Source organism: Telmatherina bonti (genome assembly GCF_933228915.1).
Source record: "Telmatherina bonti genome assembly, chromosome: 14".
Taxonomy (NCBI): Eukaryota; Metazoa; Chordata; class Actinopteri; order Atheriniformes; family Telmatherinidae; genus Telmatherina; species Telmatherina bonti.
In genome coordinates this window covers 39,744,931-39,770,879 of record NC_136612.1, presented here as the reverse complement: position 1 = coordinate 39,770,879, position 25,949 = coordinate 39,744,931, and the positions used below count along the sequence as shown (strand labels likewise).

General features: G+C 42.5%; 1 protein-coding gene across 1 annotated transcript in view; it reads left to right on the top strand.

Annotated features, from left to right (window-relative positions):
• LOC306765344 (sodium channel protein type 4 subunit alpha B-like) overlaps positions 1 to 25,949 on the top strand; it is a 93,337-nt gene that overhangs the window by 23,696 nt on the left and 43,692 nt on the right. Inside the window, exons 2-12 of the mRNA XM_079252762.1 lie at positions 16,032 to 16,211; positions 16,301 to 16,438; positions 19,445 to 19,563; positions 20,680 to 20,769; positions 21,078 to 21,206; positions 21,741 to 21,832; positions 21,990 to 22,253; positions 22,395 to 22,458; positions 22,544 to 22,685; positions 23,496 to 23,696; positions 23,767 to 23,860. Of these exons, the coding sequence (XP_079108888.1) occupies positions 16,077 to 16,211; positions 16,301 to 16,438; positions 19,445 to 19,563; positions 20,680 to 20,769; positions 21,078 to 21,206; positions 21,741 to 21,832; positions 21,990 to 22,253; positions 22,395 to 22,458; positions 22,544 to 22,685; positions 23,496 to 23,696; positions 23,767 to 23,860 (1,468 nt within the window). The 5' untranslated portion in view covers positions 16,032 to 16,076. The remainder of the gene's footprint in view (positions 1 to 16,031; positions 16,212 to 16,300; positions 16,439 to 19,444; positions 19,564 to 20,679; positions 20,770 to 21,077; positions 21,207 to 21,740; positions 21,833 to 21,989; positions 22,254 to 22,394; positions 22,459 to 22,543; positions 22,686 to 23,495; positions 23,697 to 23,766; positions 23,861 to 25,949) is intronic.

The following is a 25,949-nucleotide window of genomic DNA, read 5'->3' as shown; positions in this document are numbered from 1 at the left end:
ATATCGGCAGGTACGGGCAACCAAGGCAACATGGACTCTGACCCCTTAACCGGTGGTGGCACACCCGCAGGCCATTTTACGTTTTTGTTTTGTTTTTTTTATGTCACGCTTGTACAATACCTTATACGTTTCTTCTTCATCTTCATCTTCATCTTCAGCCGCTTATCCAGGGTCGGGTCGCGGGGGCAGCAGCCTAAGCAGGGAAGCCCAGACTTCCCTCTCCCCAGGCACATTTTCCAAATCTGCGGGGGGATCCCGAGGCGTTCCCAGGCCAGCCGAGAGATATAACCCCTCCAGCGTGTCCTGGGTCTTCCCCGGGGTCTCCTCCCAGAGGGACGTGCCTGGAACACCTCACCAGGGAGGTCCAGGAGGCATCCTGACCAGATGCCTGAGCCACCTCAACTGGTTCCTATCGATGCGGAGGAGCAGCGGCTCTACTCTGATCTCCTCCCGGATAACCGAGCTCCTCACCCTATCTCTAAGGGAGAGCCCGGCCACCCTGCGGAGCAAACTCATTTCAGCCGCCTGTATACGAGATCTCCTTCTTTCAGTCACGACCCACAGCTCATGACCATAGGTGAGGGTAGGAACGTAGATCAACTGGTAAATCGAGAGCTTCGCCTTCTGGCTCAGCTCCTTCTTCACCACGACAGACCGGTGCAGAGTCCGCATTACTGCAGACGCCGCACCGATCCATCTGTCGATCTCACGCTCCATCCTTCCCTCACTCGTGGACAAGACCCCGAGATATTTAAACTCCTCCACTTGAGGCAGGACCTGACTCCCGACCCGGAGAGGGCAATCCACCCTATTCCGGCTGAGGACCATGGTCTCAGATTTGGAGGTGCTGATTCTCATCCCAGCCGCTTCACACTCGGCCGCGAATCGCTCAAGTGAGAGCTGGAGATCACGACCAGATGAAGCCAACAGGACCACGTCATCTGCAAAAAGCTGAGACTCAATCCTGAGGCCACCAAGTCGGATCCCCTCAACACCTCGGCTGCACCTAGAAATTCTGTCCATATAAGTTCTGAATAGAATCGGTGATAAAGGGCAGTCTTGGTGGAGTCCAACCCTCACCGGAAACTAATCGACTTACTACCGGCAATGTGGACCCAGCTCTGACACCTGTCTTACCAGGACCGGACAGCTCGCACAAGGGGGTTCCTGTACCCCATGGAGTACCCCCCACAGGAGTCCCCGGGGGACACAGTCGAATGCCTTCTCCAGGTCCACAAAGCACATGTAGACTGGTTGGGAAAACTCCCATGCCCCCTCCAGGACCCCAAAGAGGGTATAGAGCTGGTCCACTGTTCCGCGACCAGGACGAAAACCACACTGCTCCTCCTCAATCCGGGATTCGACTATCCGGCGGACCCTCCTCTCCAGGACCCCTGAATAGACCTTACCAGGGAGGCTGAGGAGTGTGATTCCCCTGTAATTGAAACACACCCAAAGGTGGTGGTCCCCCTTTTTACACCAATGAGGAGGTGGAGGAGTCGTTTACACCCGCGAGGAGGTGGTGGAGTCGTTTACACCAATGAGAAGGTGGAGGAGTCGTTTACACCAATGAGGAGGTGGAGGAGTCGTTTACACCCAGGAGGAGGTGGAGGAGTCGTTTACACCCGCGAGGAGGTGGTGGAGTCATTTACACCCAGGAGAAGGTGGAGGAGTCGTTTACACCCCAGAGGTGGAGGAGTCGTTTACACCCGCGAGGAGGTGGAGGAGTCGTTTACACCCAGGAGGAGGTGGAGGAGTCGTTTACACCCGCGAGGAGGTGGTGGAGTCATTTACACCCAGGAGAAGGTGGAGGAGTCGTTTACACCCCAGAGGTGGAGGAGTCGTTTACACCCGCGAGGAGGTGGAGGAGTCGTTTACACCCAGGAGGAGGTGGAGGAGTCGTTTACACCCGCGAGGAGGTGGTGGAGTCATTTACACCCAGGAGAAGGTGGAGGAGTCGTTTACACCCCAGAGGTGGAGGAGTCGTTTACACCCGCGAGGAGGTGGAGGAGTCGTTTACACCCGCGAGGAGGTGGAGGAGTCGTTTACACCCGCGAGGAGGTGGAGGAGTCGTTTACACCCCAGAGGTGGAGGAGTCGTTTACACCCGCGAGGAGGTGGAGGAGTCGTTTACACCCGCGAGGAGGTGGTGGAGTCGTTTACACCCGCGAGGAGGTGGTGGAGTCATTTACACCCAGGAGAAGGTGGAGGAGTCGTTTACACCCGCGAGGAGGTGGAGGAGTCGTTTACACCCGCGAGGAGGTGGAAGAGTCGTTTACACCCGCGAGGAGGTGGAGGAGTCGTTTACACCCGCGAGGAGGTGGAGGAGTCGTTTACACCCGCGAGGAGGTGGAGGAGTCGTTTACACCCGCGAGGAGGTGGAAGAGTCGTTTACACCCGCGAGGAGGTGGAGGAGTCGTTTACACCCGCGAGGAGGTGGAGGAGTCGTTTACACCCGCGAGGAGGTGGTGGAGTCGTTTACACCCGCGAGGAGGTGGAGGAGTCGTTTACACCCGCGAGGAGGTGGAGGAGTCGTTTACACCCGCGAGGAGGTGGAGGAGTCGTTTACACCCGCGAGGAGGTGGAGGAGTCGTTTACACCCGCGAGGAGGTGGAGGAGTCGTTTACACCCGCGAGGAGGTGGAGGAGTCGTTTACACCCGCGAGGAGGTGGTGGAGTTGTTTACACCCGCGAGGAGGTGGTGGAGTCATTTACACCCAGGAGGATGTGGAGGAGTTGTTTACACCCGCGAGGAGGTGGAGGAGTTGTTTACACCCGCGAGGAGGTGGAGGAGTCGTTTACACCCGCGAGGAGGTGGAGGAGTTGTTTACACCCGCGAGGAGGTGGAGGAGTCGTTTACACCCGCGAGGAGGTGGAGGAGTCGTTTACACCCGCGAGGAGGTGGTGGAGTCATTTACACCCAGGAGGAGGTGGAGGAGTCGTTTACACCCGCGAGGAGGTGGAGGAGTCGTTTACACCCGCGAGGAGGTGGAGGAGTCGTTTACACCCGCGAGGAGGTGGTGGAGTCATTTACACCCAGGAGGAGGTGGAGGAGTCGTTTACACCCGCGAGGAGGTGGTGGAGTTGTTTACACCCGCGAGGAGGTGGTGGAGTCATTTACACCCAGGAGGAGGTGGAGGAGTCGTTTACACCCGCGAGGAGGTGGAGGAGTCGTTTACACCCGCGAGGAGGTGGAGGAGTTGTTTACACCCGCGAGGAGGTGGAGGAGTTGTTTACACCCGCGAGGAGGTGGAGGAGTCGTTTACACCCCAGAGGTGGAGGAGTCGTTTACACCCAGGAGGAGGTGGAGGAGTCGTTTACACCCGCGAGGAGGTGGAGGAGTCGTTTACACCCCAGAGGTGGAGGAGTCGTTTACACCCAGGAGGAGGTGGAGGAGTTGTTTACACGGAGGAACAGTGATGTTTACAGAGGAAGACGTCTCTGACTGCAGAAGAAGATGTGGTTCCTGAAGGAGAAGAACATGAAAAGTAAGAACTTCTATCTGCAGCTGCGGCGTCTTTATAAGCTGTTTAGATGAGGAACTCTGTTGTTTATGGGGGGGGGAGGGGTGGGGGCGCCCGTGTTGTTTTCTTTCCGTTGTTTCTTACTGTTGCCGTATCTCCAGCGGTTCTGTTGGGTCTGCTAAAGACGTGGGACCTGGTTTGTTAGAAAACTTGGGGTCTCGGCTCTAAAACGTCAGACCCCGGACCGGGGGAACCGTTCATGCGGGTGTCGTTCAGTCCGAGTGTGCGTGAAGCAAAAAAAGCAGCGATGAAAGAGACGCAGCGGTTCAACACCTCTATTTCCCTCCAGTTGTAAACATTTGTTCATAAATAGAAAATGATAGAAAGAAAATAAGCTGCTGCTGATTTATCTGCGTGTGTGTGGACCGCTTCCATACTCTGTGTGTGCATGCGTGCAGCGATGCGTGTCTGTTAGAACATACACTTATTACAGTCGCAGGACTAATGTGGGATAAAAACTTCTTGTTTGTCTTTATTAGTCTGTCATGTGATTGTGATGGAAACCCAGCAGCTCTTCAGATGAAGAAGGAGCAGCTCCTTCCAGAGGAAGACTACATTCCTGCCCTTCAGACCACCAGGACCCCTGCTCATCATAACAGCTACATATTCTGCTCTCCTGCTTTTTACTTTACTTTTACAAACACTCTTTATCAGACAATAGTTCAAATCTAATGTAAATATGTAAATTGTATTGTATTATCATGTTTTTATTACATTTTGTTTACATTACATAACATGGCATTATATTGTTTACATATATAAACATGATGACCGTAAAACTTATTCTGACTCTTTTATTATAATGCACAGTAGAAAAAAATAAGCTTTTAGTGTGTTTATGCATCACCTGGTGAATTTCAATAATACTGATAGTAAATATGAATATACAGCAAGATTCCTCTTGATGCCACCTTTCATTAGAGTCTCATTGACCTCAAATGAAAGGTCAATGAAAGACTCCAAATGGCCACTTTGGGGAGTGCATGAACATACTTACAATAAAGCCCTCATAGAATAATAATTGTGGCTGCTATTGTCACCAGATTTTAACTGGTCATAGGAAAGGCTTCATGCTACAGCTCCGTCTGATTTTCCAGTCCATATCTCCATCTCTCCATGTGCAGCATGTTGACAAAGTAGAAGAGAAATTCAGACGAGGGAAAAAAAACTGAAATTTCCTTGTGTTCCAACTTCAATAACTTTATGCTGGTTACAGTTAAAATACATTTGAAAGCTCAGGGTAAAACTTTAGAGTGTTTTCTTTAAAAAGAGACCATGGCTTTGAATGTACTCCAAAAGGTTCAAGAACAGCATCTAATTTAATTAGGCTATGTCTTTTTTCAGGCATATTTGGGGGGGGGGACTGTTAAGGGGTTAAAGGTAAACTGGTCATCTGCCATGACACCCAGATTCCAGGCAGAATACATAGGGTTTGGATTTTGGAACAGTAATGATAGTGATGCTTTTTAGGCAGAAGGGTACTACAGTCTATTGGAACAAGATGGGGGCAGTCGTTTCTGAGACCTTCAGTGCTGTTTGATTTTTTTTTATTATTATTATTATTATTTCATGTGTATCAGTGTGGCTGCTCAATTTCTCTCTCTATCTCATGACCATCACATTTTAATCATGGCAGCTTGAGTATGCCATGTGGTTCTTAAAGGTGACAGGTAGCAGACATAAGATTTTCAAGAGCAACTATGAGGCTGAGCTCTGTAGAGGCTAATATCTGTGGGAGCCAGTGGAGTCAGTGACACACAGAGATACATCATTCACATTAACAAACTGAAATCTATCAGATAAATATGACTGGAACCAGTCTAATGCGGTCCCTTTAATCCCAATAACATGTTCCAGCCTCTGTAGCAGAATATTGTGATCAATAGTGTCGAATGCAGCACTGAGATCTAAAAGAATGAGTCCAGACAGAAGTCCTTTATCTGAGGCCATGAGAAGATCATAAGACTTTCACCAGTGCTGTCTCTGTGCTATGATGAGCTCTAAATCCTGACTGGAACTCTTCAGATTGTTTCTGCTCAGATAGGAACATAGTTGGGTTGAAACTGTTTTCTCCAGAATTTTAGACCAGAAGGGGAGATTAGATATTGGTCTATAATTAGCTAAAACTCCTGGATCCAGAGTTGTTTTTTTAAGCAACGGTTTAATTACGGCTGTCTTAAAATATTGAGGTACATATCCTATTATTAGAGATGAATTGATCAGGTCCAGTAGAGATGTATTGATTAAGAAACATATTTTCTTACAAAGTCTGGTTGGGATGGGGTCTAAAATCCTAACTCAGAGAGCTTCACAGGACAGAAATTATCCAATCAGGAAACAACTTCTACAGATGTCTTTAAAGCTAATTGTATAAAACATAAAGAAAAACAGAAAACAATTTGTCAACTTCATTAGAACAGTCTTTAGAACTACCAACCCAGGTGAATAAATGTGTGTAGGTATTAGTGAATGTAAGAGGCGTTATGACTGGGTGTGTGTTTTTAACCCTCTGATGCATCAATTATGTACATTTTTCTTTGTCTTTACCATTTTTTAAGACTTTTTATTTAACTATTTTATTTATCAGTTCCATAGAAATACTTATAACACATTTTCATATCTATAGCATAGAAATATTCTATAAAAACTGATAAGTGTAATTTTCTTGTCCTGTTTATCACTGAAGTAAAGTTGGTAATTACATGTACACGTATATATCATATTTATACTATATGTGCTTATTATGCAGTGAGTTTTAGTCTTTTGTGTAACTCCTAATATCCACCAAAGTGGCAAAGTTTCAAATATACCATCTTTGCTTATGAATATAATAGAAAACAGCCTTTAAATCCACTGTAGTGGACAATATGTATCAAAGGGTTAAAAAAATTATTTGTGTTTTCATTTAGATTTTGTGCTGCTTTTGTATGAAGCAGCGTTATAAAAGAAAGATTGAATTTTAAAGAGGTTGATGCAGAGGAACAGAATGAAAATGTGGAGGAGGAACAGAAAGAGGAGGGGGAGGAGGAGTGGAAATGGAAGAGGTCAGCGGCTGATCAGAGGGAGGTGAAGAGGGGCTGAAACAAAGTCATGTAGGAAGCCTTGGAGGAATGAAGAGCTGGAATGAGCTGGGTCATCGTATTGACTGTAATTTTACACCAAAGGATCAAACTGATGACTCCCAACAGCTGCTGCTGCCATGGCAACGCAAGGGTGGGGTAAACCCTGGCAACGCTGAGGACACAGGAGAACAAGGGGGTCTCTGTCTGTTTCACAGAGGCGAGATCTCTGATCCAGTTCTGATCCAGAGTGCTGATCTCGAGTTCTGGCAGCTGTGAGTCAGGAGGAAGAGCAGTTATTTGCCAACTGAAAAGTTGATGGATATATTCCAGGCTTCCCTTGAAAAACAGATTGGGGCTTATTGTCAGACTGAAGCAAAACTGCAGAGATCAACTTGAATGAGCTCTATCCTCTGTAATAAATCAGGCAAGGCCCATTCACTCCGTAGGGATAAGCACCCCCCCCAAAAAAAAATACCTAGCTCCTGAGTTCTGCTGCTTCCATCATGGTGCAGATACATCCTCACAAAAGGCAGGACTAACAGATTCAAGTATTCTGTCCATGCTTTCATTGCTCTGTTAAACAACAAGGACTGTTTTCTGTTTTTACCCTTACATATTCATTGTTTATAACATAACACAACATAATCTTAGAATACTTAACCTACTAATCAGTTCAAACCAATTTATTGTGATCCAATCATAAGCAGTTCATAAGAGCAACTGTGTAGTTAAAGAAAGCCAACAGGTTATGTTGAACCATGACTGATTAAATCCTCCAACCCTGAGCTTTATGGTGGGAAGGGTTAGGGTTAGGGTTAATCAGTCTCCTCTGGTTGATCAACCTGTGCTGCAGTAGAGCTCAGATGGATGCTTTCTGCTATACTGACACACTGACTTTTCGAAAGTAATGATGAAACTTGTTTCTTAGGGCACATTCACATCAGCCTTTATGTGAATCTAAGTCCTGGTCTGTTGCTCAGAAAGTCACATCATTTGGGGTAATGTGTGAACGCACATATGAATTCTGTTCCGGATCGAAGAAGCATACTTGGTCTAGACACAAACGCAGGTCTCGGTCTATTTCAGTTGGACCAAATAAAGGAAGTGGATGATAAAACAAGGGTTATGGTGTATACGGCTCTACTTTTTAATGATCTTTTTCTCGCTACTGATTCTGGTGACCATGTGATCCTTGTTTTATTGGATCTGATAGCAGCCTTTGACACAGTGGATCATAATATTTTGATGACACGTCTTGAGCATTGGGTTGGCATTCGTGGTACTGCCCTGGAATGGTTCAGGTCCTACCTGTCCAAAAGGACTTTTCAGTTAAACTAGGCCATTTTCAGTCATCCTCTGCTCCTCTGTCATGTGGTGTCCCACAGGGGTCCATTCTAGGGCCTCTCCTTTTTTCATTATACCTCCTTCCCCTTGGGTTGGTCATTAGGAAGCACATTGTGCTTTCCATCTCTATGCTGATGACAGTCAGGTTTATGTTTCCCTTAAACGCAAGGACTCTTTTTCTCTACAGAAACTCTTAAACTGTCTTGATGAGGTCAAAGCCTGGATGGTCTTGAATTTTCTTCACTTTGATGGGCCGAAGACAGAAGTGATGGTTTTCAGTTCTGGTGCTAGTGGGTCCTCTCCTGCTGACTTGGGTCCTCTTGCACAATATTGTAGACCAGTTGTCACAAATCTGGGTGTGAAACTGGACAGTGATTTTAGTCTAGACAGGCAGGTCAGTGCAGTGGTTAAACCTAGCTTTTTCCACCTGAGGCAACTGGCAAAGGCTAAACATATCCTTTGTAGGCAGGGCTTTGAAACATTAACTCATGCTTTTATTACAACACGGCTCAATTACTGCAACGCTCTTTACTTTGGTGTCCCGAAAAAATGTTTGTCCCGTCTGCAGTTTGTACAAAATGCTGCAGCTCGTCTGCTGACAGGAACACGTAAGACAGAGCACATTTATCCTGTTTTAGCCACACTTCACTGGCTGCTTGTTCTTTTTAGGATTCATTTTAAAAGCCTTTTATTTGTTTTCAAGTCTTTAAATGACCTCGCCCCGCCTTACCTCTCTGAGCTGCTACACATGTACTCCGCTTCCCGTATGCTCCGGTCAGCAGATCAGCTGTTCCTGGAGGTCCCAAGAATGCGGAGGAAGCTCAGAGGGGACAGGGCCTTTCCAGTGGCGGGACCAGCTCTGTGGAACTATTTGCCACTGCCGGTCAGACAGGGTTCATCACTGTCCAGTTTTAAATGCCTTCTTAAGACCCACCTATTTTCATTGGCATTTTACCCAGAATGAGTATGCTTTTAGTGCTTTAATTATTTATTTGTTTTATTGTTTTTATATTTTATGGTTTTAAACTTTACAGTTTTATAGTTTTTCTGTTGTAATATGTTAATTATGTTATGTTTAGCACTTTGTTAGCAGTGGCTGTCAGAAAGTGCTTTATAAATAAAGTTGGCTTGGCTTGGCTATATGACTAGGTGAAGTATTTCATTAATATTTATCCTCCTGTCGCAACAAAAAAAACTAACATGATGCCGCCCAGCCAGGTTGTTGACTAGCGGAGACTCAGACCAGAGACATCTCATGTTCATTGGTTTTCCATTTTTCTTCTATAACCCTAACCCTAATTCTTTTGCTTTGTATCAGGTTTTTACAATTTAACGTGATGGGGGGTTAGGGTTAGCTCTGCTCCATCCAAAGTTGGATGGTGACGTGGTCACACTGAAGCAAATTTCGTTTTAGTTATCTCTGATTGCTGTATCCTGGTGTCATTACCGTCAACATGATTTACAATCTTACTGAATTTGCATTACTCCTTGCCCACATGTGGTGGTCATGTGACTGAGCTTATGGAACCACACTCACATTGTTTCCACACCATCAGTCCAGGCTGCATATGAGCCATACCAACACTGCAGATGTGAGTCCAATGGGACTGATATTTCTCCTATCCTATTTATTTATTTATTGTGATGTTTTTTGATTGCTTTGATCAACCAGATCTTTTCATTGCACTCAGCCTTCTCCTGAAAGCAGTTGTGGTGAAGATAAGTGGCCAGTGTAGACCTCTCAGCATGTTGAACTGGCACCAGGTGAGCTGAATTTCATGGTAATTAGTGCAGGGCACTCCCTTTGACATGTTGTGCTCACACTCACTCTGGTGTGCACTGGCTGAGTAGAGAAGAAGAAAGGAACTGTCTGTCTACATGGAAGCACTGCTGTTGAGAGCAGATTTTGCTCATATTTTATCAATCTGACCGAGGTGTGTCCTGGTTTATTTGGTAATATGTTTGTGGTGTTCATAGTTGTGTACTGTTGATAAATTTTGCTGACATCATGTAATCTTCTTGGTGGTAGATATCTTGAATGGTTTAAAATCTGCCTTTTAGCCAGCTGGTAAATCAGAAAAATGAGACTTGATAACACTCCTGTAAAAATAGACTATTGCATCATTAGAATACACAAAATTATATTGAAATTTGCTCTGCTAATGTTCTAATGCCAATGTTTACCTTAAATCCTAAAAATAAATGTACACATTTTATATTCACGTTTCATTGTTGTACGATGAATGAGTTTAACCTTATAAATTTTAACCTGGGTTATTTATCTGATTTTACTTGGCATAGTTCCAATGTCTTCCACCTGCATGGCGTGGTTGACCAGAATGAAGAAAGACCATCCGAAGCCTTTTAATGCAAGTGGAATCCAGTGTTTATATGAGTAAGAAGCCTTTTCAAGCCCAGGCCATTATTGTGCAGTAACACTTGGCAAAAACACTGGAAAAAAGGCAACTTGTATTATGACTATAATTAGTAAAGCTTATGGAGATGTTATTGCAATGGCTAGACAGCTGAAGTCAGTGGATCCCAAATACCTCCAACAGCTCCTCAAAACAACATGCATTTCCAGGCTAGATCCTAACATCTGATCCACATGTGGCTTCAACCATGTGGATCAGAACATGAAACACATCATATGATACCCCTAATGGATTTTATGGTTTGTATTCCATATTTTTGCTGCTAATGTTACTAGTGCCAGACCTGGGGGAAATCTGGACTGGCAGAAAAGCTGCACATAGGCTACAGAGTACAGTGTGGGCCACTACACCAAATAAACAAACACAACCTGTGAATCACAAATAGGAAGCTTGTTTTAGTGTGTTGTCCAGGCCAGAGCTTGTTTGTTAACCCTAACCTCCCACCTGTCCAGAGGCTCTCTGAAAGACCCACAACAGTACAAGGATGCCATCTACTGACGCAAAGTTGTGTAAAAAATTGAAAATGAAATTAGAATAGGTCAGTACATAAAAAATGGGGTGTTATTTTAACAAATAATGGGGCCATATGTGTGAGCCTACTACCCAAAACATATTACATTGTAGAGCAACAGCTTTTCTGTTTAGAATAAAATTATGTTTACGTGATAAAGTCCCTTTTTTATCAGGCTGATTACACTTCCAGTGAACACACAGAAAGTCATGCGATTATTGTTTTCAGATATTAAATTAGGCCCCAGCAAAAGAGATTGGATGGACTTGGGAGTACATCATACACCAACTGAATGAGTAACTTAATCCGGTGCGGCTCAGATCTCTATAGCTCTGTCCAGGATGTCCTCCGGTCAACTGCCTCCTCCCGATACGTCCATGCACCTTGCTGCAGCATACCTACTATCCGACTGCAGCTGACTTCCGCCACCCTAGCCAGGATCTCCTCTTGGATCAGCTTTTGCTTCTCCTTTCCTTTGGACTGAATGTATTTAGGCCTTGGAATGCTCCCAAGACCTGCCCTTCCAGATGCCACTGTTCCCACCAGCCCATGGTGTCGCAGCCGTAGTAATGATATAATTATTATTATTATTATTATCATCATTATTATTCATTTCACAATAATAATAAACTTTGTAGGAAATTTACATGTTATTTACATACATTATTAATTTACATGTTATAAAAAATAATAAAATAAAAATAAAATACCCCCCACCCACCCTTGGCTCTCAACAATAAAAAACAAACAAAAACAAAAAAAACAAAAGAAGAAAGAGGTAGACAGGAGTTTACACAGATACATACAGGGTAAAGGTTACAGATAAAAGGTATAGGTATAAACATTAAGTTATATAGTAAAATCAAACATTTTTACAAATTCAACAAAGGGTTTCCATGTATCAGAAAATTTCTGTTGTGATGGCAAAATTTTGTACCGAAGTTTTTCTAAGGGTAAAAAAGAAAGCACCTCCTTTAACCATTGTGAAAATGATGGAGCTTTGTCCGATTTCCAGTGGAACAATATTAGCCTACGAGCAAGTAAGGTGGCAAAAGCAATAGCGTTTGCCTGAAAACGATTTATCTGATATTGTGGGGACAGTATACCGAAAATACCAATTCTAAAGTCTGGGGCTAGATCTTGTCCACCAATGCGTGATAATACCTGAAAGATGCTTCCCCAAAAAGTATCTAGACAGGGACAAGACCAAAGCATATGTCCTTCAGTGGCTGGGCTGTGACCACATCTTAGGCAGGCTGGATCTACTCCAGGAAAAAATTTTGCCAGTCTCTCTCTTGTATAATGAAGACGATGAAGTACTTTAAACTGTATTAAGCCATGACGGATGCATAATGAAGATGTATGAATTCGAGTCAGACAGGATTTCCACTCTTCATCGGACAGAACAACACTCATATCACTTTCCCAAGTACTTTTTGTTTTCTCCCAATATGTAGGTTTTAGATTTTGCATCAGTCTGTATATTATGGAGACACGCTTCTTGCCAAAAGTATCTAATTCCAAAATTTCATCAACCGGATTCTTAGATTGCAAATAAGGAAAAGAAGAAAACACTGATTTTCCAAAGCTACGTATTTGCAAATATCTAAACATGTGTGAGACAGGTATTTCGAACTCTTCCTGTAAGACATCAAAAATTTTGAACCCATCATCTGAAAAGAGCTGATAAAAGAACTTAAGGCCTTTATTATGCCAATTTTTAAATGTTTTATCCGATACTGATGGCAAAAAAAAGGAATTAGAAGATATGGGGAAAAATCTGCTCACTTGCCGAAGAGAGAAATGCTTTCTGAACTGCAGCCATATCCTAAGAGATGTCTTAACAACCGGATTTACAATTTGTTGTTTTTTCTGGTCATAAGGTAGGGATGCAGTTACCAAAGACATTGGGTTAGACTGTAACTCCATTCTGGCCCAAAGTTCGCCTTGATTGTGCTCATAGGCATTTTGCCAATGCAATAATTTTGTGATGTTTGCGGCCCAATAATAAAAAGTAAAATTAGGCAACCCTAATCCACCACCCTCCTTCGGCACCTCTAAATATGTCTTTTTCATCCTAGGGTTTGAATTATTCCAAATAAAGGTTGCGATAGCTGAATCCAGATTCTTAAAAACTGACTTTGTCAAAAAAACAGGTATCATTTCAAAAAGATAAAGAAATTTTGGCAGAATTATCATCTTTACCATATTTATTCGGCCTGCTAATGAAATTGGTAATGTTGCCCACTTTTTAAAGTCTTGTATAGTTTTTTCCACCAGTATGTCAAAATTATGAACACGTAACCCTGTCATTGTACGAGTAATATTTATTCCTAAATATTTGAACATATTCTTTTCTAATTTGAAGGGAAATTTTGAAAAATTATCTTCAATATTATTAACTGGAAAAAGTAAACTTTTTGCATAATTCAGTTTATATCCTGAAAGACGACCAAAATTTTCAAGTATGTTAAGCAATTTTGGCACAGAATTGACTGGATTGGAAATATATAGTAGCAAGTCATCCGCGTAAAGGGACACTTATTTTCTATGTTGATATCGCCCTGATCTACAAGTAGGTACACTGTGAGGCTGTGCAAGAATATTACATTTAAACCATGTTGAGAGGTCCTTACATACCTAAAGCCAGGATTTCTGTACAGGTGTGCAGGACCACAAAGCATGCAAATAGTAATAAGGTACAAGGGGCAGCACAGTGGAATAGTGGTTAACACTGTGGCCTCACAGCAAGAAGGTCGCTGGTCCGATCCTTGGCTTGGGCAAAGTTTCCTTTCTAGCCAAAGTAAAACACTTTTTATCACGACAGCACCTTGAAACAGTGATCCACGCCTTTGTCACCACACGGCTGGATTACTGCAATGCACTTTACTTTGGTGGAAGCCAGTCCGCACTTACTCGCCTGCAGCTTGTACAAAATGCTGCTGCACGTCTTTTAACTGGCACTCGTAAATATGAGCACATCACCCCTGTTTTATAATCTCTTCACTGGCTGTCCGTGCATTTTAGGATCCATATTAAACTTCTTTTATTTGTTTTTAAATGTTTGAATGATGTTGCCCCCCTCTACCTCTCTGAGTTGTTGTGACCTTACTCTCCGATGCAGTCACTCAGGTTGGCTGACCAGCACCTCCTGAGTGTACCAAACACCCACCGTAAACTCAGAGGGCACAGAGCCTTTTCAGTTGCAGCTCCAAAACTATGGAACAAGCTGCCTTTGCACATCCGACAGGCCTCTTCTGTACCTGTTTTTAAATCACGTCTTAAAACCCACCTGTTCTCACTGGCTTTTAACACCACCTGAGATGTTGACATTATTAATCTGACTGTTTTTATCATGATTCTACCAGTTTTATAAATTTTATAAATTTTTGCACTCTGTATTTGTATTATGATCATTATCTCAGTTTTATTCTTTACAGCACTTTGGTCGACTGTGGTTGTGTTAAAAGTGCTATATAAATAAAGTTGCAGTTGCAGTTGCAGTTCTGTGTGGAGTCTGCATGTTCTCGCAGTGTATGTGTGGGTTCTCTTCGGGTTCTCCGGCTTCCTCCCACTGCCCAAAGACATGTTGTTAGTTAACTGGGTCCTCTGAATTGTCGTAGGAATGAGTGTGAGCATGAGTGGTTGTGTGTCTCTGTGTAGCCCTGCCATAGACTGGCGAGCTGTCCAGGGTGTACCCCGCCTTTCGCCCAGAAACTGCTGGGATAGGCTCCAGCTTCCCCACAACCCTTCATTGGATTAAGCGGTTAGGAAAATGAATAAATTTAGTGAAATGTGAGCGGGTGTATGAGTCTGGATAGACCCATCTTAAACATCTTTTTTTCTGGAGTGGGTTATGCGGAGAACTTTCGTCTGAACAAGTTGTAAGTTTGAATTTTTAGTGATTTTAAAGGTATTTAAACATATTTTGAGCAGATTTTTTAATTAAAGCCACTGTATAAGTCTGTCTCCCACTATGAGTACAGGAATGATATGGAGTCCTCTGTTTTGACCCGTAATCTGGATTTTTTTTTTTTTTATCAGTTTTGGGACCTTCCCCGGGGTCTCCTCCCAGAAACCCCGGGGAAGACCCAGGACACGCTGGAGGGATTACATCTCTCGGCTGGCCTGGGAACGCCTCGGGATCCCCCCCGCAGAGTTGGTAAATGTGGCTGGGGAGAGGGAAGTCTGGGCTTCCCTGCTTAGGCTGCTGCCCCCGCGACCCGACCCCGGATAAGCAGCTGGAGATGGAGATGGGACCTTGAGATTTATGTAATCTGCCACCCTCAACAAAGATGACCTGATGTTGCTGCTTTTAAAACATATCTGATGTTTGATAGCTGGACTGATAAATGGCAGGTCAGAGAATTTAGAACTGAATTACTGAAAGATGCCTATAAGGCTTCTCCAAAAGAACACATGCTGAATAGTATAATGAAAGCTTCATTTGAGCTGAACTAACTGACAAGCAAACAAATTTTTTGCTGCAAAGACTTGTCTTAAAAAACTTTGAACATAGCAACAAATCTGGAAGAGTCCTCTCTGACCAATTAAATGCAAGCAAGGAGAAAACAATCTCTTCTTTTCAGGTTTTAGCAGGAAATTTATTACATGATCCTGATTATACATTTAGGGATTTCTGTAAAACATATTAATCATAAATTGTTCCAATAGACACTGCTTAACCTTCCAAAATTACAACAGAAACAGAAAATCGCTTTGGATTCACCCACCTCATAGGTGAACAGCATGAAGCTCCTCCAGGACGAGTGTTATGGTTTTGGGTTGTGTTTTGGGGATATGTAGTCTTTTTATGTCTTGTCCTGGTTTCCTGTTTTATTTTGTGGTTTTCCTGCTTTGTGTATTTGGTTTAGCAAGACGTGCATGTTTTCATCCAGGAACAAAGCAGCTAAGTGACCATTGTGTTGAAATGTTAAATCTCTAGAACCCATCAGAGACCTGAAGTTGCAAAGAAAAGCCATCAAAAATTTATTCTCAGTCAATAATATGGGGAATCACTCTAAGATGTTTGATTCTGTCCCATTTGTGGAATCGTTTGAAGTTATAATTAGAAATAATCATTCACAGGTTTAATTGGTGTTTACGGCAAAGAGTCTGCATGGAGATAAATATTGACTCTCTGCCATTTGTCCACAGGAGGCGGTTGCTGAGCAACACAAAAGCTTGAAACCATACAATGTCATGATGGTGTCTCTGCTGCCCCCTGTTGGTGCAGAGGTATTCAGACACTTCACACAAGCTTCGCTGGACGAAATCCAACAACGTCATGAAGTTGAAAAGAAGGAGCGACTGAGGAGGAAGGAGAATAACATTGAGGTAAAACATGTCATTAAATCTCCATAACATATTCAATTTACACCCAAAAGAAGGAGTGGGTAATCTAAAATCCAGATTCTGACTGGCAGATAGCAGAAGATGATCTTCCTAAACCAGCCAGTGATCTAGAAGCTGGGAAGCCCCTTCCCTTTATCTTTGGAGACCCACCCCCTGAGTTTCTCAACACTCCGTTGGAAGAGCTGGATCCTTTCTACCAATCCCAGAAGGTTTCTTTCAGTACAGCACACTCATGTATATTCACCCTGCATGCAGCAGTTGACAGGGTAGGAGAAAAATCTTTACCCAGCCATGTGATTAGGAAGTTCAGTATTGAGCAGGGGTCATGTTAACTGATTTTTTCTGTCATTGACTATGTTTTTTAAAAACAGTGATGGAAAAAACTGAGCCATCGGTCATTTTGACAGATTGTAATTCACACTCCTGACCACTAGGTAGCAAGTGAGCAGATAAATACCTTATTGTCTCTTGATGCATGAAGTAGTTAGCTTTACTCAGAAAAATGTCACGGCAGCTGAGTGTCCAAAGTTTCTTCAAAAAACCCAATAATGATGATGGTGTTGATAAAAGAGGTGAAAAAAGATAGACTGATGCAATGGAAGCGGAAGGACAAACAACTAATCAGCTGTCAACAACAACTGAGCGATCAAGCAGCAGCAAAAAGGTCAGGAGGGAGTACAGAGTTCAGTGGGAGCACGAGTTCACCTGGCTGAGGAGGGAAGATGGAAAAGTGTTCCATGACACAAAAGCTAATATGAGTAACGGATTTATCCGAGGATGCATGAACATGAAGAAATTAGCATTAACTGACCACCAAAACAGTCACAACAACATTGAGGCCTCAAGGTTGCTGAAGCAGAGTGTGGCTATGATTAAGTATGTGGAAAAATCGTGTCCTGCAACGAGGCATTAAAACCTCAACTTAAAGTTGTACTGCCTTTGGCTAAAACACCAAGCCACCTGGATCCTGACCTCGAAAATCTCTTACAGTCTGCCGGCTGTCTAAACCTTGACGGTGCACACACATCCACCCACCATGGCACACTCGGTCAAATGGAAGAGTCTTTAGCAAAGACCATAAGCAGCGCCACAGATGACCGCATCACCAACAGCAGATATGTTGGAATAGTTGATGAAACCACATATCACAGTGGAGAAAATGCTGATCACATACCTGAACCTTCAACAGAAAGGGGAGCCTGAAACTGTATTCTTCAGCCATTACTCTGGCACGGCCAAATGCATAACGGCAAAAATGAAAGATATGCTGCTAAGCCGTGGGATCGCTACGGCTCCGGTTGTTGAACTTGGAAGTGATGGAGCAAATGTGATGGTGGGTCAAAAGGCTGGTATTGTGCAGCTTTTGCACCTGAATTACTGTCCATTCCTTGTAAACATTCACTGTGGTGTGCACAGGACAGCGCTTGCTGGAGAGGGCAGTTAAGGGCATACATGCCAAATGGGCTGCCCTCGTGTCAGAGTTGGGAGAGGAGGAGAATGGGGGGAAAAAACTGCCCTGTAGCATCAGGAAGCGTCTTCAAACATACATGTTCCCCGCTCTGGCTCACCTACTGACAGACGTTTTGGCAGTGGTGAAACGCATGAACCTCACCTTCCAGAAAGAAGACATTAACATCTCCTCCATCTCACCTGTCGTGTAACTGTGACAAGTCTGGAAGACTTGATTAATGAACCAGGCGAGGCAGACAAAAAATTCAATGAGACCTCTCAAGACGGAAAGTTTTATGGTGTCACACTTACACAGGAAGACGAGCAGCCATTTTCAACTGTAAGCACAGAGTACATTGTGGAGGTAACTAAACCAAAGGAAGATTTCCATCAGATCATCTGAGCATCATGTCTGACTTTGACACCATACTCAATGCATCTCACTACCCGGGTGCTGACAGTGTATTAAAGAGTCATGGAGAGGAGGCTTTGGCATGTGATCACTATGGGTGACAGACCGGTGCAGCTGAACCACTGGTGCAGAAGGAGTGCATGCTGCGAGATTTCCTCCCACTGAAACGAGTGCTTGCAGGATCAGGAAAGCCTTCGTTCAGAGAGTCTTTCCAACTTCTGATGACTTCACTTGGAGAGATGTTTCCTGATTTCAAAACTTTGGCAGAAGTGGTGCTTGTGATTCCAGTCTCCAGTGTGGCGACCGAGCACTGATTCAGCCTCCAGAACAACATCAAAACAGCCACAATGTGGCGTGGCAATGGAAGCGAGTGGCACTGCCCAGGTGTAATGGAAGGGTGAAAAGCTTGGTCATCCGGGAGGAGATCAGAGTAGAGCCGCTGCTCCTCCGCATCGAGAGGAACCAGTTGAGGTGGCTCGGGCATCTGGTCAGGATGCCTCCTGGACCTCCCTGGTGAGGTGTTCCAGGCACGTCCCTCTGGGAGGAGACCCCGGGGAAGACCCAGGACACGCTGGAGGGATTACATCTCTCAGCTGGCCTGGGAACGCCTCGGGATCCCCCCGCAGAGTTGGCAAATGTGGCTGGAGAGAGGGAAGTCTGGGCTTCCCTGCTTAGGCTGCTGCCCCCGCGACCCGACCCCGGATAAGCGGCACGAAGACGGATGGATGGATGGAATGACATAGTTTTATGACATGCAATTGATGTACTGTAGGAGAGGGCTTAAAAAGTAGTTTTGTCTAGAGCAGTTTTCAGACTTCTGATGCGTCAGTCTTCTGAAATATCTCTCTGAAAATTGCAATTTGTAATACTCTGTTCTTTTTTGTTTTCTATTCAATAAACTCTGTAATCTTTCTCACTTCAGAACCAGGCTCCTCAGTATTGATAGATTTTTTTCAACAGCATGTTGCTCATATTGTAACTGTTCGAAAGAGGTTTTGCTCAGACCTACATATAGTGCATTGCAGCTTTCTTTCCTCCCAGCGTTGGTCTCACTGATACATAAATGGTAGTTGGAGAGGTTGTCAGCACTGTTTGCCTGCCATATTTCCATCAGTCCTCCCCAGACAGCTGCGACTACAGATGTATCTCACCATCAGTATGAATGAATAATTGATTCAAAGTAAAGCATTTTCAGTGCCTTGAAAAGGCTGATATAAGTCTTATCTAATATTATGAAACATCTACGACTGATACACTGCAGGGAAGTTGGTCTGGTATGATGCAAGTACTAGAAGCTGTACCACTAAAGTAAATATTTTAGGGTTAAGGTTTTGTGTCATCTGTCTCTCTGCAGACCTTCATCATGCTCAGTAAAGGAAACATCATCTACAGGTTCAATGCAGACCCTGCCTGTTACCTGTTGAGTCCATTCAACCCTTTGAGAATCTTCGCCATCAGGATTCTGATCCATTCATATCCTTTCTGATGTCCCTTAGCTCTTATCAAGTTAGTTATCACAGCTACTACTCATGACAAATGTACTAAGTTGGATCCAGTTCTGGCTCCACATCTACAACCAAATGTTTCTTATTTCAGCCTTTTATGACCTAGAAAACAAAACTGCTTCAAGATCAGCACCCGATCCTTTTTAGTTTAGAGCTAATAAAAGTAATGTCACTGAGGTTGTGTGTGTGTGTGTGTGTACCAGGTGATTCTTACACATGTATTTAAGGATTCATCTGCATAGGATCCTTTTTCAACTGTAAACATTCAATTTTTTTAGGTTAAAGGAAAAAAAATGCATAAAATATAGCTGTGTGTATTTAGTAAAATTTGCACATGTGAAACTTGTTTGTGCATGTTATTTCTTGCATTTCAACATAGACTTGTTAGCACCAGAAGTTACACACAAAATGGTTTATACTATACAAACAATGTCTTATACATACAAGTACATAAAACTACAACATCTCCATTTGCTTGTTTCTGGAGTTTGTCAACCATTTTATCTTTTCATCTGGTCTCTGTAAATATATCACAGTCGCAGTCTCTTATCTCCTACTGCAGTAATTTACAAAGGTTGATGTCATCCATATTCTCCAGAATTAGGAGCAACTTCCCAGTTTGTGTGGCTATTTTAGCTAACTTCTCCCAGACTGGTAACTGATGTTTACAAGTCAAAACTATAGGCCAACTTTCTTGCTTCTACTTTGCAGAGTGAAAAAGATGCTAATTGTACCATAGAGAACCTTTCCCAGCAGAAGGAAACTATTGTACCACTATATTTGTATGTCCTGATATATAAAACCAAATCCCTGAATGAGGAGGATCTACTTTTCCACAGTTGTATGCTATGGTTGGACTGGCCAGTTATGACCTGAAACCAGAGGCAGAACAAATCACAATGTGACACAAGCAAGTTTTAAAATAAATAAAACAAAGTGCTAAACACAATAAAACTATTCTCAGAAGTACTAATGACATAGAAGGTGGATCAATGAAAGAAACAGGAACTCCGAGAATGACTAAATCTTACCTGTTAAGCAGGTTATTGATGATTCATTGTTTATTTTTCCTTAAAACCAAAACTCTATTCAGCTTGTTCATTATGCTGACCATTCTGGCCAACTGTGTGTTCATGACCATGAGTGACCCTCCGGCTTGGAGCAAGACTGTGGAGTGAGCACACACACACACACACACACAGTTATAATGTTTATCATGGGTCAGTCTTTTAAATTAAACAGAGGAAAATGCAACTGTTTGCAAACGGTAGTGATGACATTTCAATGGCAATAAAAGCAAAGAAAAAAAAATGAAGCACAGGACAATCTTTTAAAAATCTCAGTATTTTGTTTTCAGCATAAATCCAGGAGAAGTTCTGCTTCCTAGGTTAGGGTTAGAGCTTCATGTTTGTGTTTGAAACTCCGAGAAAAGCACTGAGAACAGTCTCTGCTGATGTCTTTTTTTTCCCTGTCATTTAACAGATACGTCTTCACGGGCATATACACATTTGAGGCGACTGTCAAAGTTTTGTCCAGAGGATTCTGTGTTGGAGATTTCACCTTCCTCAGAGATCCCTGGAACTGGCTGGACTTCATGGTCATCAGCATGGCGTAATAATTAATAAGTAACCTCATCATACAATATAGTGTTTATGAAACCATCTCAGCTCTAAGTTATCCAGGATGTACCAGGAGACGGAGATTTGCCATGTTATTCCCCTCAAACTTAATTTGACTAATTGGTACGATGATGGTGTTAGTGATGATGATGGTGCTTCTAAATGGCGAGGCAAGACAGATTTATTTATATGGCACATTTAATTTATAATACAAGCGGCAGTTCTGTACACGGTGAGGAAACACAAGAGAATACAGACAGAACTACAGACATCACTATCATTAATAGCTGCACTTACATGAAGCGCCATTCATTGTTTTGAACTTTGAATCAGAATAAAAATGCACAGTGTACACCGTCAGCTGATCCAGTCAGCTTCAGAAAGAAATGTCAGTTTGTACAATGTGGGGGTGTAACAATGGAACCAGCCGAGCAAGAAACCAAGGCAGTGCTCATTACTCTGGTTTCTGTCTAATGCTTTACCATCGTACTGGTGATAATGGTTCATGTTTGACTTTTCATTCCAGATATTTGACAGAGTTTGTGGATTTGGGAAATGTTTCTGCACTGAGGACGTTCAGAGTTCTTCGAGCTCTGAAAACCATCACCGTAATCCCTGGTTAGTGTGATAAATAGATTTTTTAAAAACTTGGTCACATGGTTAAGGTTTGCTGCAAGGTGGCCATTCACATACACAGCAATGCTGTAAAGACGACACTTTCCGGAGAAGCTATCCAGACAGATTGGTCAGTCATCAAACATTGTCTTCTCTGCAGGTTTAAAAACCATTGTTGGAGCTCTCATCCAATCAGTGAAGAAGCTGGGTGATGTCATGATCTTGACAGTTTTCTGTCTCAGTGTCTTCGCTCTGATTGGTCTTCAGCTATTCATGGGAAACTTGAGACAAAAATGTGTCCTGATGCCACCATCTTCTCTCAGCAACCAAACATCAGCCAGCAATTTCAACGGCAGTTTCCATGACAACACATATGGCAATTCTAGCAGTCATTTTAATTTTGACGAGTACATCAACAACCCAGGTAAACAAAGTTCCAAAACATTGTTTTTTCTCAAGGCCATATCTAACCTAACATCTAGATGTCTGTCTGTCTGTCTGCCTGTCTGTTTCTCTGTCCGTATGTCTGACTCTCTGTCTCTCTCTGTCTGTCTGTCTTTAATAGAGAACTACTACTTCCTGGCCGGTCAATCTGATGCTCTCCTTTGTGGAAACAGCTCGGATGCTGGGTACGTTCACAGTGAAACAAAGAATGGATGTTGATTATTATGTAAATCTTGTTGTTGATGCAGATGATAATGTGCATCTCTTCAGGGTCTGTCCAGATGGCTACCTCTGTCTCAAGACAGGCAGAAATCCAAACTACGGATACACTAGCTACGATTCTTTTGGTTGGGCATTTCTGGCTCTTTTCCGACTGATGACACAAGACTTCTGGGAAAACCTGTTCCAGCTGGTCAGCATCTTACTGGTTCCAGTAGATGAAATAATGCTCTATGGTCTTTGTGTTTCATATTGAGGTCACTTTTGAGAAGACAGGCCGTGAAAACTGCCTCAGTCCAAATTGAAATGATAGTAAATGGAATTCTTTCTAACAATTGAAATACAGAAATGGCATGAATATAAAAAAAAATAGGATAATATGAATATTTTAAACCTCTGAGTTCATCTACATGAGAAAACAATAAATTCATCTACTTTGAATTGCATCAAATGAACCACTGTGTATGTTTGAGGAAGGTTGTTTCATTACAGTCCTGTGGACTGTAATGCAGGTTCCACAGGTTTGTAAGGTCATTAAAATATCCTGATGCTCTGAATCATCTTGTATATGTTATAAGCACATGTTTTGAATCAACTGGAACCTAAAAAAGAAACTAAAGTAAAATGAGGTAAGAAAAATCTTACCAAGTTTATGGGATTTCTTGAAAATGCCACATTCTGCTTTTTTGGTCATTTTAAGACCCTTCTAGCTGTAGCATATAAAAATAGCTCAACCAGGATTCTACAAAGGCAGAAATAAGATGAGATCAGAGGAAACTCTGAGATGATTAACCAACAGGGTTGAATCTAAAACTAGCAGTTTTCACAGACCACTCACCTCAACACTTTCTGTAGATCCATCTATGTATCCGTATATCTAACCCTAAACCTAACTATCACATGCTCGTCACCTGCCTCTCACCTGTCTCTTGCATGTGTCTGAACTGTGTCTTACTCGTCCCTTTTCTGACTCTCGCATGCCTACCTGTGTGTCCTTCTGCAGACACTAAGGGCAGCAGGTAAAACCTACATGATCTTCTTTGTGGTGGTTATCTTCCTTGGTTCCTTCTACCTCATCAACCTCATCCTGGCTGTGGTTGCAATGGCGTATGCTGAGCAGAATGAGGCTGCCATCGCTGAGGCTAAACGGAAGGAAGAGGAATACAGTCAGATACTGGAGGCTCTGAAAAAAAGGGAGGAGGAGGTCTCTGATTTTTTCAATAAAGGTCTCCTGGAATGGTCACCCTGATGAGTAATTATTTTGTGTCTTTCAGCAAGCTGCCTACAGGACCAAGCTTTCAGAGAAACAAGACTCCACGCTGCAGAAGAACTCTCCTGAAGAAGAAAAAGAACATGCAGTCATGGATGGTAAACACACACTCATCAGAAACCAGCAGGTCATTCTCATAACAAATATTAAAGTGTTGTTGACATTACGTGTAGTCACCTTAACCGTCTCCGCTATTTGGGGCGCCCTGGGTGTCTGTATGCTGTCGTTTTTGGGCTCGGGGGTTGGCAAGGCCTGTAGTCCAGCCGCAGGTTCTCATAAAAAGGCTTTAGTTTTTGAGATATCCTTACCTGAGGTCACACAAAACACATGCTTTAAAAGTCTTCAGGGTTTCCCATTTATGAATGGATTGTTTTAAAAAAAAATTGGGGGGTTGGGGGTATTCTTTACAACTAACCCAATCTAAAAAAAAAAAAAAAAAAAAAAGACAAATTGGGCCAGTCCGGATTAGGGTAATATGACAAAAACCAATTACTTGAGAATTCTCACTCCTTTCCTCATAACATTTTCTGGTGTCTTTCCCATATCACCAAAAACTCAAAAAGTAAAATTCTTTTAAAAATGATGAAATATAACCATAAACACATAGCTTTAGTTTATAATAAGGAAGGAAGACTTTTTAATTTTTTTCTTATTAATCATATAATCAAACAATTCCTGTCAAATACGCTGTTATTATGTTGTCTATGGTGTTTTTTAATTTTTTATTTTTTTTTAATATTGTTTGTAAAACAGTACCTAGTACAGTTTTATTTTAAATGAGATTTCTTTAGACAAAAACTGTTAAAAACAGCCAAGTGAGCTCTTTCTGAATGAAGAAAGGTTGGCAGAGCCTGTAAGCAACAAATGCTCATTCTCATACTCATCATGCATGGAGAAGCAAAGACCAGGTGTCTGAAAGAATGACGTGTGTAGGATACAGTCCTGTCAATACCCTAAACAGGAGGATTAATGTGTGGCAAGTTATGGCAAATTTTATCTAGGGAGAAGAGATCCATTCTTGGGAAAGGGCAAAATTTAATTAATGGAAATCTGTTTTGATCTAATTCACAATTTCAGTAGCCAGAGCAACCTTCACCATACACTCATACAGAACCTGTATTAATAAACTGGTTTGGCGGGGAATTTTATGGGTCTGAATACAGAGACACTGAAAAAGCTTCAAACTGGAAGTTTTGGGATGAATTTCAAATTAATCTTCTCTGGTCGATTGCTTACTTGTACACTGATCTTTTCTTGCTTCTTGCTCGCTGGACAACATGTCACCAGACTGGGGGGGTGTGGACCTTATCACCTAGTTCCTCAGCAGCCTTGTTTCAAGTCCTTCCAAGGCGCAGTTCTTGACTTGTGGATTATTTTGATCTCTTCCAGGGTACTTTCACATATTGAATGCACTCTTTTGTCCAGTGTCTCTGAATTTAGCTGGCTTTGTAATTGCACTTAGAGTTAAGGTTAGGTTTCAGTTAGTTCTACTTGGCATTTTATATATTTTTTCCAGAGTTTACTGTAAACTAGAATAGTGCTGTTATTAAATAACAGCAAGTGTAATTTGCGATAATGTGTAATTACTGATGGATAATGCAAAAAAGATGTCACTGAAGTTATGGAAAAACCTGTTAATTTTCAAGTGGTGAAAACTAGGATGAGTTTGTCATGGATCTGTTGATCAACTGAAAAGCACCACAGACTGAAGAGCACACAGATTCTTTTCATTTCTGGACTTAGAGTGCCATCTAATGGTGATACAGGGGAGCATTTTTCATTAGCAGGAAGGAGTAGTATGCCAAAGTGTTGATAAAAAGACAAATAAGTCAGACCATGATGTACCAGATACTGAAGGTGGTAAGTTGTTTGAGCATATTAGGCAAAAGAACTACAAATACAGTGGTATGAAAAAGTTTGGGCACCCCTGAAAATTATCTATATTTCCATTCATTAATCATTCAGTGTTTGAAGTAAAAACCTAATTTTAACTTGTCAAAAGATGAATGAACACAGTGGTGGTTTAAATGTCAAACCAGGTTTATTGGGAAAACAAAAAATGTGGGGAAAAAAAAAAAAGCATCCAAACAAAATTACACAGGTGCAAAAAATTTGGGCACCCCAACAGAAAAAAATTATCAATACTTTTTGGTACCGCCTTTTGCCAAAATAACAGCTTCTAAAAGT